Source organism: Myotis yumanensis, unplaced genomic scaffold (assembly GCF_028538775.1).
Source record: "Myotis yumanensis isolate MYYU_CA2020_CCGP unplaced genomic scaffold, mMyoYum1.0.hap1 SCAF_2, whole genome shotgun sequence".
Lineage (NCBI taxonomy): Eukaryota > Metazoa > Chordata > Mammalia > Chiroptera > Vespertilionidae > Myotis > Myotis yumanensis.
Window position 1 is genome coordinate 112006640 of NW_027223753.1, and position 13264 is coordinate 112019903.

A 13264-nucleotide genomic window follows, 5' to 3' on the forward strand; every position below is an offset into this window, starting at 1 on the left:
GTGGTTCTCAACCTTCTGGCCCTTTAAATACAGTTCCTCATGTTGTGACCCAACCATAAAATTATTTTCATTGTTACTTCATAACTGTAATGTTGCTACTGTTATGAATCATAATGTAAATATCTGATATGCAGGATGGTCTTAGGCGACCCCTGTGAAAGGGTCATTGGACTGCCAACGGGGTCGCGACCCACAGGTTGATAACCGCTGCATTATACTATGCCTTGTGGTCTTAAAATAATTCCACATAGCCCTGGCTGGGGTTGCTAAGTGGTTAAAACTTCAGTCCTCGGGCTAGAGGGTCATTGTGATTTGATTCTGGTCAAGAGCAGGTACCTCAGTTGCAGGTGCCATGCCTCAGGTCGGGGCGAGTGCAGAAGGCAACCAATGGATGTTTCTCTTTCACATTGACATTTCTCTCTCCCTGTCTCTCTCTCTTCCTTCCACTCTCTCTAAAAATCAATGGAAAAAATATTTTCAGGTGAGGATTAACAACAAATAATTCCACATATTTAAAGTATACAATATGTTATAGATATATATACCCATTAAGCCATTATCAAAATTAAGATAATAAACATGTCCATCACTCCCAAAAGTTTACTTATGCTGCTCTGTAATCTCTCCCTCACACTGCTGCCCCTAACTAGAAGCTAGGCAACCAGTGCTGTCTGTACAGGTTGCTTTGTATTTTCCAGAATTTTATATAAATAGAATCATTGCATTAGTATACATTTTGTCTGGCTTCTTTCACTCAGCATAAGTATTTTGAGTTCTATCCATGTTGCTGCATGTATCAATAGTCCAGTCCTTTTGATTGGTGAGTAGTATTTCATTGTATGATAAAACAAAATTTCTTTATCCATTCATTTGTTGATGGATATTTGAGTTGTTTCCAGTTTTTAACTATTATACATAAAGCTGCTATGAAAATGTGGGTACAGTCTTTTAAAGGATATACACTTTCAATTCTCATACGTAAACATCTAGAAGTGGAATTGCTGTATTATACGGCAGGTATATGATCAATTATCTAAGAGACTGCCAAACTGTTTCAAAGTTTCTGTACCATTTGACATCCATGCTAGTTGCTCCATATCCTCACCAGCACTTGTTATGGTCAGTATTTTTCATTTTAGTCATTATAATAAACTAGAGGCCTGGTACATGAAAATTCATGCACTTGGGAAGGTCCCTCAGCCTGGCCTGTGCCTTCTCGCAGTCTGGAACCCCTTGGGGGATGTCCACTTGCTGGCTTAGGCCCGCTTCCCGGAGGATCGGGCCTAAGCTGGCAGTCAGACATCCCTCTGGCAGCCCAGGGGCCCTTGGGGGATGTCTGACTAACGACTTAGATCCGCTCCCCACAGGGACATCCTTAGCACTGCCATGAATCACAGATCCCACTGCCACTGCCACTGCACTGGCCAGCCATGAGCTGGCTTCTGGCTAAGCAGCGCTCCCCCTGTGGAAGTGCACTGACCACGAGGGGGCAGTTCCTGCATTGAGTGTCTGCCCCCTGGTGGTCAGTGCATGTCATAGCGACTGTCATTAGGGTATATTTGCATATTTTCCCTTTATTATATACTAGAGGCCTATTGCACGAAGAGATTCGTGCAATAGGTCTTCCTTTCCCCTGGCTGCTGGCACCGGTTTGCCTCTGGCACCCGGGGCCCTGGCCTTCGCTCTGGCCGAGTTCCGGTCGGAGCCGGCCTCGGAAACATCAGGCCTTGCTGCTCTGCCAGCTTCAGGGCCGTCAGGCTTCACTGCTCTGCCAGCCCGGAGCCATGAGGCCTTGCTGCTCTGCTGGCTTCGGGGCCGTCAGGCTTCGCTCCACTGCTTGGAGCCTACGTATGCAAGTTAACCGCCATCTTTGTTGGTGGTTAATTTGCATATCGTGCTGTTTAGCCAATGGAAGGCATAGCAAAGGTACGGTCAATTACCATGTTTGTCTATTATTAGTTAGAACTAGAGGCCGGGTGCACAAAATTCATGCATGGGGGGTGTCCCTCAGCCCGGCCTGCACCCTCTCCAATCTTGAACCCCTTGGGGGATATCCGACTGCCTAAACCGGCAGTTGGACATCCCTCTCACAATCCGGGACCACTGGCTCCTAACCACTCACCTGCCTGCCTGCCTGATTGCCCCTAACTACTTCTGCCTACCAGCCCCATCACTCCCAACTGTCCTCCCCCGTCAGCCCAATCGCCCCCAACTGCCCTCCCCTGCTGACCCGATCACCCCCAACTGCCTTCCCCTGCCAGTCTGATTGCCCCCAACTGCCCTCCCCTGCTGCGACCCGTCTCCTCCGTGCAAGATGGCAGAGACACCGGGACCGGCCTCCTCTGCACTGTGTGGAGCCCCAGGAACCCCAGGCCTCACCATGTGGAGTGGTTCTGGGCCCTGCCTCCGCTGTGTGCGCGGTCATATTGTGATGATATCGCGCGAGAGGGAACGAGGACCACCTAGGCTTTTATTAGTATAGAGGACTAGAGGCCTGGTGCATGAAATTCATGCACAGGGCTGGGGGGCGGGGGGAGTCCCTCAACCCAGCCTGCACCCTCTCCAATCCAGGCCATCCCTCTTGCAATCCAGGACCGCTGTCTCCTAACTGCTTGCCTGCCTGCCTGCCTGCCAGATCGCCCCTAATCGCCTCTGCCTGCCGGCCCGATTGCCCCCTAACTGCCCTGCCCTGCCGGCCTGATCACCTCTAACTGCCTCTGCCTCGGCCCCCACCACTGTGACTTGGTCTGGAAGGATGTCCAGAAGATGTCCCATCTAATTAGCATATTACCCTTTTATTAGTAGAGAAGATGTGTAGTGGTTTTAATGTTGGTTGACTTGCATTCCTATGACTAACGATGGCACCCAGGTATTGGAATCCTAATGCCAAATGTGATGGTGTTAGAAGGTGGGCCATTGGGAAGTGATTAGGACATGAGTGGAGCCCTCATGATGGGATTAGTGATTTTATTTAAAAAAGAAAAAAACCCTAGAGCTCCCTACCTGCTTCCAGTAAGTGAGGACACAGCAAGAAGTCAGCATTCTGCAACCCTGAAAAGGAGCCTCATCCAACTCTGCTGGTAACTTGATTTGGGACTTCCCAGCCCAGAACTGTGCGAAATAAATTTCTGTGGTTTATAATATGCCCAGTCTGTGGTATTATATTGTAGCAGCCCAAATGGATTAAGACAGTGGCCATCTGAAAGCCAATGGAGAAATCAGACCTGTGGACACCTTTATTGATCTTGAATTTCTTGCTTCCAGAACTGTGAAAAATAAATTTCTGTTGTCTAAACCATCCAGTCTGTGGTATTTTGTGATGGCTGCCTTAGCAGACTAACACTGTTGCCCCTGCATTTTTAACAGGAATGCAAGTGGGCAGCCCTGCTCACAACTTCGGACAAAAATGGAAACTAGGCATATCTTTCACATTTCCAGCAATTGAGGACACAGCAAGAAGTCAGGAAATTGACTGACTAGCACGACTATTTCCTAAGAATCTTAGATAAGCCAGTGGTAGGGACCCTTATAGTAAGGGAGAAGTGGCTATCCCCAGAAGGGATTGGGGTTCTAAGCTTTGAGCAAATATTAACCTCTTTCTCCAAAACACATTTTTATGCAGGTGAAATTACCATGAAATTGTACTTTCAGTTTTGAAATTTTATTTTAGTACTGAAATTGTAATTTTCAGCCTTGAATGAGAAAATTAATCAAAAAAGGACAATATGGCAGATACTGGTGAAGGGAAAGGGGTATTCATGAGTATGGTATCTAAAACAAATGAATAATGGGCAGCTAGGCTGGTTGTTTTTTATAGCAGCCTTCTATGAGTTTTCAGCCCTCTATGGTTGACCAGAGCAACCTGCTTGTCCACATCTCTGCCTCACTGATTTGATGAGCCTGTTGACTCCTGGAGTCCCTGTTGATTGAGTGAAGAAAAGGAGAATATTATTAGGGGTACTTTATTCCTCTGGAGGACATAGGAAATAGAGGCAGGGTTTAACTTCAATGCAATTGCACTTGCTTTGTAAATTCTTGGAAGAAAGGGCTCATGAGGGGGCTGAACTAGAAACTGACTGAAAGAATTTTTGCTCTTTCTTTCCAGTTGTGTCCCTGCGTGCCAAAAACAAAATCCCTCAATCAATACTTAAATACAGATTTTCTGGATGAATTGGAAAGAGTAGCCACAACACCTGTTTCATCTAAATCTGTAAAAGAAAAAAAAGGGGGGGGTTGTAGTGTGTTCTCTCTCCTGGGAGCACGCCTGCACCTTTCCCTTTCCCCTCTCCCTCCCCCACAAGTGTGCATCTCATAAACTCTAAGAAACTCTAAGAGAATTACAACCAGGGAAGCAATGGGCATTGGCAGCTCATCCCAGGCGCACCCCCTGATTCTGTCTCCAAGGTCCCTGGGGTTTCTCTTTTTAATTGATTTTTCAGTGAGGCAATAGCAACCCCACCTTGGCTCACTTGTGTCACTGTGACTTTTATTTCTCAGTGAGTCCTCTCTGTCCCGCCTAGTCTCTCCCCTGTTGCTTCTTCAGTCCTAAGCCCTTCCTTCTTTCACTGTTCCCAGCTTTAATAAACATACTCTCAAAAGCACCTAAACTTGTGCTGTGAAATCTTTCTCACAAAGTCAAGAATTCACACACTACAAGCTGGCCCAAGGCAGACACACTCAGGGCCAGGTCCCTGTCTGAATAACAAAAGTAGCAGTAATTTTTCCATGCTTATTGTGTTCTTGCTGTCTGCACTTGGAACTATGGAGTCATTTGTAGGAGGGACTGGGTATATCCTCTTTGTTTTGATAAAAAAGAGACAACAGCCCGGCCAGTGTGGTTCAGTGGTTGAACGTAGACCTATGAACCAGGAGGTCACAGTCTGATTCCTGGTCAGGCCACAAGACCGGGTTGCAGGCTTGATCCCCAGACAATCAATCACATACTCTCTCATCACTGATGTTTCTATCTCTCTCTTCTTCTCCCTAGAACAGCGGTTCTCAACCTGTGGGTCGCGACCCCCTTGGGGGGTCGAACGACCCTTTCACAGGGGTCGCCTAAATACATCCTGCATATCAGATATTTACATTATGATTCATAACAGTAGCAAAATTAGTTATGAAATAGCAACAAAAATAATTTTATGGTTGGGGGTCATCATAACATGAGGAACTGTATTAAAGGGTTGCGGTATTAGGAAGGTTGAGAACCACTGCTCTAGAACCTCTCTGAAATCAATACATAAAATATATTTTTTTAAAAGAGAGACAACAGACCCAAAATGGAGTCATTTGTGCTAAGCTCCACATCACCAAATGGAGACTTAATTTCTAACTTAAGACAGCCTTCTCCAGAAGTGAAATCATAAACAGTTAATCTGGAATTACCTGATGGGCACTAGTGAGGTCATCTGCCTGATAGATCCCTGCCATCCCCTAAAGAAAGGTGACCTTGCCACAAGCAACCAGCTCTTTGCTTGTATAACTTTCTGTCCCACCCCCTTCTGCCTATAAAAGTCTATCATTTTGTACAGCTTGTTGGAGATCCTTTCTATTTGCTAGATGGGATGCTGCCCAATTCATGAATCGTTGAATAAAGCCAATAAGATCTTTAAAATTCACTCGGTTGGCCCTGACCGGTTTGGCTCAGCGGATAGAGCGTCGGCCTGCAGACTCAAAGGTCCCAGGTTCGATTCCGGTCAAGGGCATGTACCTTGGTTGCGGGCACATCCCCAGTGGGAGATGTGCAGGAGGCAGCTGATCGATGTTCCTCTCTCATCGATGTTTCTAACTCTCTATCCCTCTCCCTTCCTCTCTGTAAAAAATCAATAAAATATATTAAAATATATATATATAAAAAAAATTCACTCGGTTGAATTTTGTTTTTTAACAGTGTCCTCTGCCACCTTAAAAGATAGCAGAGCATCCCACCCAAAACTAGGCCTCTTGGCCTCAGGATTATTTTGAGAAACAGCAGATACAACAGAAGTTCTGAAAACAGAGAAGTCACCCTTCTGTAGGGACATTTGTCTTTAGAAAGGAAATCTCCCCATGTAAGGTGTCTCCCTCTATGCACCAGGAAGAAAAGGACCAGTCTAAATCACCAGGACTTATCAATGGGGAGGAACAGACTTATAGCTGCATAACCACCTTACCCTCTTGTATGTAGGATTACAAGCACAGACTCCACGTTTGAGATGTTAGGAATAGATACAGATTACCAGATAGTTTTAGGACTGAGAGCCAGTGGATTTCTGGCCCTTATTCCTTTTTTTTGTTCTCTGGGGCTCAAACTAACCTGTCAAATACCTGGAGTTCACTAGATGATGTCCACAGATTCTTTCATCCCACAAACTTGTTTGTTTTTGCCAAGCACGTTCTAGGCATCGTTCTTTCCAACTAAACCATTCTAGAATTTAAAGTATTCCTGAGCAGCTCCTCCTGTATTTAGTAGCGAGTTGCGCTGTGTGCACCTCACTTCAGTTATTGCAGCCCTACACTCCAGGCAGCCGTGGGCAAACTACCGCCCGCGGGCCGGCCCATTTGAAATGAATAAAACTAAAAAAAAAAGAGACCGTACCCTTTTATGTAATGATGTTTACTTTGAATTTATATTAGTTCACACAAACACTCCACCCATGCTTTTGTTCCGGCCCTCTGGTCCAGTTTAAGAACCCAATGTGGCCCTCGAGTCAAAAAGTTTGCCCACCCCTGCTCCAGAGGCTCAAGGCTGGGGGTGGGGTGGGGGACATCAGTGATGCCACTGAATCAAGTAGGAAATAGTACATGAGAGCAGATGACTAAATGTGAAAACGTATTCCAGGGCCTAAAATATCTCCTGGCCCAAAGCGGTAACGTGAAAAGACAAAGGGACACTGGTCCTCGGCCTGCGCAGCCCGGGCTTGGGCGGAGCTGGGCGGGCGGGCGGCTGTGACCACCCTCCCAGCCTCAGCCGCGCCCCGCCCCGCCCCGCCCCGCCCTGCCCCGCAGCGGCCACTTTAACAACCGGAGCCACGGGCAGGCGGCTGGCGCTCACGTGACAGGGCAATCGCTCTCACTCACGGAAGTGGTCCTGCCTCTGCGGCCAGCGCGGGGTCCCCGGACGCCGGGACTGGCTCGCTGCCGTAGCCGGGATGGTGCAGTTGTATAATCTGCACCCGTTCGGGTCGCAGCAGGTGGTGCCCTGCAAGCTGGAGCCGGAAAGGTTCTGCGGCGGGGGCCCCGACGCGCTGTTCGTGGCAGCGGGCTGCAAGGTGGAGGCGTTCGCCGTGGCCGGACAGGAGCTGTGCCAGCCGAGGTGCGCCTTCTCCACGCTGGGCCGGGTGCTGCGCCTGGTCTACAGCGAGGCGGGTGAGTAACGATGGGGCCGGGGCGCCTTAGGGCCTCCGTCAGCGGGCGGAGCGTCCGGAGGCAGGCCTGGGAGGGAAAGGGTCTTCGTGCTTCCGGGAACTTGCCGGAAGGTCTCCGGTAGTGGGGCGGCTGATGACTGAAAATGCGCTGAGCTGTGCTGTTGTCCTGGCAACGACTGGTGAGAGCCTGCTTTTAGAGGGCGGGGGATGCTGTCTTCTCCTCCTCATCTTATGCCCTAGTCCAGTGGTCAGCAAACTCATTAGTCAACAGAGCCAAATATCAACAGTACAATGATTGAAATTTCTTTTGAGAGCCAAATTTTTTAAACTTAAACTATATAGGTAGGTACATAGTTATTAACTTAATTAGGGTACTACTAAGCTGGCCTTTGCTAAAATCGTCCTCAATCGTCCTCAATCGGATTGAGGTACGTTCGCTGAGGTTGACCCCTTCCAACTCTCCCATCCACACTCACCTTGTATACTTGTTTTGTCTATCTCCTTTCGTTCATTCTCTCTATATGTCCAAACCATCTCAACACACCTTTCTCAATCCCCGACACTACATCTTCTTTCACTCCACAACGTTCCCTAAAATTAACTTAATAAACTTTACTTTTGTCACCTGCTCGGGATTTGCAGACGCTTCTGGCACTAACCACTGCACAATGAGACTGCTGACTGACTGGCTCACTCAACTCCTGCATGAATTGGGTGCGCCTCCCGCCGCGCTGTGTATTCCGTCACCCAACTGACCGACACCCCCCCCACTTCTTCTAATGCCACTTCAAAATAGACTCACCCAGGCCACGAAGTTTCAATCGCACTGTACGTGTGCGCCCGCAAGTGGTATTTTGTGGAAGAGCCACACTCAAGGGTCCAAAGAGCCGCATGTGGCTCGCGAGCCGCAGTTTGCCGACCACTGACCTAGTCATATGCCCTAGTCAGTAAAGCCTGTGGTTGGGTAACTGGGTTCCACTCCCTGTAAGAAACCTAGATACTTAAAAAAATAACAAAACAAACACATACATTTCAAACACAGACAAAAGTAGGGAGAATAGTAACCTGAGACCCCAGGTACACCCAGTTTCAACAATTAGGCCAACTCATGGCAAGCCCTGTTACACCTATACCTATATCCACTGTCGATTTTTGAAAGCTCACATTGTATGATGATTTTAAAATCTATATACGTGGAACTCTCCTGCCGGAAGCCGGTCCATCCTTGCTGCTTGACACAGTCACTGCAGGGAAGAAACATCTGCACAGCATATGTTTCAAGGGACCTGGCATATATGGCATACTGTTCTTAATAGGTTTGCTCCCCTACTTAGCGCTATGTTTTTTAACCAAGGTCACCTCTCTGAGAAAGGTTGTTTCCCCAGGTGGGGATTTTTCCCTGGAGTTAGGGATTAACAGGACTAAGGAAGGGAATAAATCAGTAAAACCCCTTAACTAAGTGCCAGGCGGGTAGTTAATCACTTTAACCATGAACAATCACACTTAAGCTACATAATCTTTACTTAGGATAATCTCCTTCAGTTACTTCCTTGTAGCTTAACAGAACAATAGAGTAGTGACCTTGGAATGGAGATAACAAACGCCCTAACCTTTGGAATAGAATGGATAGGATTAAAATCAACCGGTATAAATACAGATATAACAGGAGAATAAAGACAGAACCTGGCTAGGCTGCTGATCAACTGAACACTGTCTCTGTGTCATTTCTTCTTCGCCAACTCCGTCCACACCTTTGGGAACCCTTGGACTGGCTGGGGTTGGACCCCAACACTCCCCTCTTAGAACACCCATCCATCCCCACACTCCTACCCTGTCCCCAACCCCACCCCTGCCTCCAAACAGCTTAGCAGCATCCACTATTATTTTTCCACCAGAAAATTGAAGTGTACCAAGGGGGCACTGTGTGTGTGTGTATATCCTTATTTTAGAAAACTCCAATATTTAATAATAGGTACTTAAGATTGCAAAAGGATTCACCATAAGATCTTAAAAAACTGTCTAAAAAATACACTTAAAACTCGATTCCTCCTTTTCCAGAGGGGTGTAAAGGTGTAAATATTAGTATTACAGTGGAACCACTTCCATTATTAATGAAGTGCAGAGCATCTAGTCCCTTCTCTGTCTGCAGGTGCGAGTTCATTGAAACTTTTGGATCTCAGTTTCTGTTAAAAAAAATAAAACAGTTGAATCACTAGATCAGTGATTTCCAGGCACTGGGATTTTTGTGGATCAGTAAAAAACTGTGAGGCTGCCATACATAGTATCTGTTCATTTTATCAACTAAATATATATATTTTTAAAAATAAAGAGTCCTTATATTTACTGCCACCATTATTTATAAAAGTAAAAACAGCCCCAAATGTTGGATGTCTTTGCTTTATGATCAACTTACTACACTGTAATTAGTTTTTCTTTTTGACTAGTGAAGACATCAACAGGGGCCTGCAAAGATTCATGGACCTGTTTGAACATTTTTAGATCTGTAAGTTCTCTTTAGCAGAAGATTCTGATTTAGGTATTTCTTATGAAATCAGTTTCAGTTGTTTCACAACATTGGTAGTTTTTCTCACCCAACCCCCTTTTAGGCACAGGAGTTCTCACCTGAAGAGCTCTACTGAGTGCCAAACTCACCAGTTTCAACTTTACTGTGTGTGTGTGTGTGTGTGTGTGTGAGTGAGAGAGAGAGAGAGAGAGAAGCAATACACTGTTTACATTATTTGCTCCATTCTTCCAAATGGACATTTATTCTAGAATTGAAAGTGGCAGGCATTTTATAAACTTTAAACTTTCTTGACTGTCAGTAGTGGTGATTCTAGGGATCCTTGGCACATAAGAATTACCTGGAGGAAGCTTTAAAAAATACTGTTAATATAAGAAACATTCAAACCTGTAAAGAACTTTATGAGTTTATTTGAGCCAAACTGTCAACAATTGCTGTCAACAATTGCACGCCCCCTACTAGGGATCGAGCCCACAATCCCTAGCATGTGCCCTTGACCGGAATTGAACCCAGGACCCTTCAGTCGGCAGGCTGATGCTCTATCTACTGAGCCAAACCAGCTAGGGCACATGCTTCTTTCACATAGGTGGGTACAGGATAGTTAGTTAACAGTCAACAATTAACAATAACAATGAGGGAGTTTGTGGGAGCCTTGGCACATTGGTTGTGCCCTGAGAGGTCTGGAAAAAGGGAAGTTACAAGTTACCCTGATAGTTCACAGGTATGTTATCTAGGTGCAAAAAGACAATAGGCTCAGTAAAAATCGAAGTTGATCTTTGCCAGGGAAGATATTGGCCTAGGACAGTGGTCGGCAAACTGCGGCTCGCAAGCCACATGCCGCTCTTTGGCCCCTTGGGTGTGGCCATGAAGTTTCAATTGCACTGCACGTGCTTGCCTATACGTGGAATTTTGTGGAAGAGCCACACTCAAGGGGCCGCAGTTTGCCGACCACTGGCCTAGGACATGACTACCCACCATAGACTGCTGGCAAGATACCTAGGACAAGACTTTTTACCATAGACTGCTTTTTAATTAAAGTTTTAATTTCAGACCATCCTTTGTGGTTACTTTATTTATTTTTAAAAATTTTTTTCTTTGTGGTTACGTTAGGTTTCTTGAGTTTGCAAGGTTGCCACGCAGGCCTTTCCTGAGCTAGTCAGGTTAGCATGTGGCCCCTTTTCGTCCACAATACCAATGCCTGGACCACAAACTAGAAAACCAGTATCAGTTTTCTGAGGTGTGGCCCAGCATTGGGGTAGTCTAATATTTAGCCAGGATTGAGAACCACTGACCTAGAGCCATACTGGCTACTGTAGGCAGTGAGTAGGATGGTGACCTCATTAATGAGGTCTTGAAATCAAAGATGTTTTTATAATCTGGTTGCTGTCTTAAAGGAAGTTCAGGAGTCATGTGGAATGTATTAGCATGGGTTATATGCTTCAAGGGTAACTTTCAGTTCTCACTTGAACCTCAACCGCTGGGTACAGCTTCTATTAGTCTACACATAGCTAACTCCTAGCTATGCGGATATCCAGGTAACTTGTCTTCCATGTCTCAGCTTTTACTTTTTGGTGTTCTTTCCTCCCATTCACAGTAACTTGGACATGAAGGGATTTATGCTCTAAGCACCCAGTGTCTTCCTCTGTAGGCAAATCCCCCATCAAAAACAGAATGAATCTCATATCAGCCATTTATATGGGGTGGGCAAAAGTAGGTTTACAGTTCATATGGAAAATACAATCATTAATAATACTAGAATAAACTGTTTGGTGTACTCACAACTGTAAACCTATGTTTGCCCCATCCTATGTTTACTGTAAGTGCTTTGCAGGCCTCAAGCAGTAAATAATTTCAGTTTTATTATGTTGTTTTTTAAAATCTCTAATAGGGTGCTATTCTCCTTTCATAAGATTTGGGGGTATAGGGAGAAAGTAGGTAGAAATTTTAAGTCATAAAACATATTTTGATGCATTGTATGTTATTTCTGCCTTCTTTTTTAAAAATATGTTTTTGTTGATTTCAGAGAGGAAGGGAGAGAGAGAGGGAGATTGAAACATCAATGATGAGAATCATTGATTGGATGCCTCCTGCATACCCCCTACTGGGGATCAAGCCCACAACCCAGGCATGTGCCCTTGACCAGAATCAAACCCAGGACCCTTCAGTCCACAGGCCGATGCTCTATCCACTGGGCGAAACTGGCGAGGACTATTCTGCCTTCTGATGTCAATATTGTCATTGGAGTGCAGCATTTTTCTTAACCTGGTGTTAGTTTTAACCAGGATTTTTAATCTTACTAGAGGCCCGATGCATGAAATTCATGCAAGAGTAGGGCTTCCTTCCCCCGGCTGCTGGCACCGGCTTCCCTCTGTCACCCGGGACCCGGCCTTCCCTTGCAGCCCCAGCTTTGTCTGGAAGGTTGTCTTGTCTAATTAGCATATTACGTTTTTGTTATTATAGATTACATAAAATGAAAAGTTTACTTATTTTTAAAAATCAGTGACTCAGCTTAAGAGTAGATATGAGAATGATATTTTATTTAAAAATTTTTTCTTAATTTTTTTGATTTGAGAGAGAGTGAGAGAGAAACATGGATTTGTTGGTCCACTTATTTATGCACTCATTGGTTGCTTCTTGTATGTGCCCTGACTGAAGATCGAACCTGAATCTTTGGGGTATCGGGACGATGCTCTAACCAACTGAGCTATCTGGCCAAGAATGGCTTTTTAATTTACAAATAAAATAAAGCCCTGGACTCATGCTGCTTTAAAAAGTTTAGTTCCATTATAAAGGGCCATAGCCTCTACTGAATCCTCTAGATTTATATCTCCTTTCTAACATTTTGAGAGACAACATTATTGGGGAATGAGCATTGACTTTTAAGCTAACCAAATCCAGGTATAAACCAGTTAACACTTGGATTGCGGGAAACGAGTTAAGTCGGCTCGCGTGAATTGCGCGTACTCCGCGGGAGCCGTCTTAACTCGGTTCATATAGATTTGCGTGGAGTGCGGGAAACGTGTAAACTCGGGCCGATTGTAACTGCGTATTACCAAATATTTGTTTGTTTGCCATTCACAAAGATACCTACTTGCGTATGCGAACCGTTTCATACCCATTGGGGTAATAGGTATCATAAAAATCCCTTGTAAGTAGAGAACACTTTATGGCGCTGGTCGAGTACAATACCGTTAGGGTACCAATGTATTGTTTTCTCATTTTATAACCGATATCCCTGGATATCTCACCATGCAAAGAGAATAGTTATTGAGAAATACTTCTTGTGTCCGGACGTCTTTAGTTTTGAGTTTTGTGAATATTATTACGTGTTTAAATATTTAAATATATTGTGATAAAGACATTCATATAGAATTTTTTAACCAAATAAAATAAAATC

At 45.2% G+C, this 13264-nt stretch overlaps 1 protein-coding gene across 4 annotated transcripts in view; it reads left to right on the forward strand.

The window, feature by feature from the left end:
- Positions 1 to 7029: 7029 nt before the first annotated feature.
- Positions 7030 to 13264, forward strand: part of HPS3 (HPS3 biogenesis of lysosomal organelles complex 2 subunit 1) — a 76200-nt gene continuing 69965 nt past the window's right edge. The window contains exon 1 of one of the 4 annotated variants that reach the window (XM_070405948.1): positions 7030 to 7347. In XM_070405948.1, the coding sequence (XP_070262049.1) occupies positions 7131 to 7347 (217 nt within the window). In that variant the 5' untranslated portion in view covers positions 7030 to 7130. The remainder of the gene's footprint in view (positions 7348 to 13264) is intronic. The other 3 variants (XR_011470294.1, XM_070405947.1, XM_070405946.1) reach the window with 3 other exon arrangements.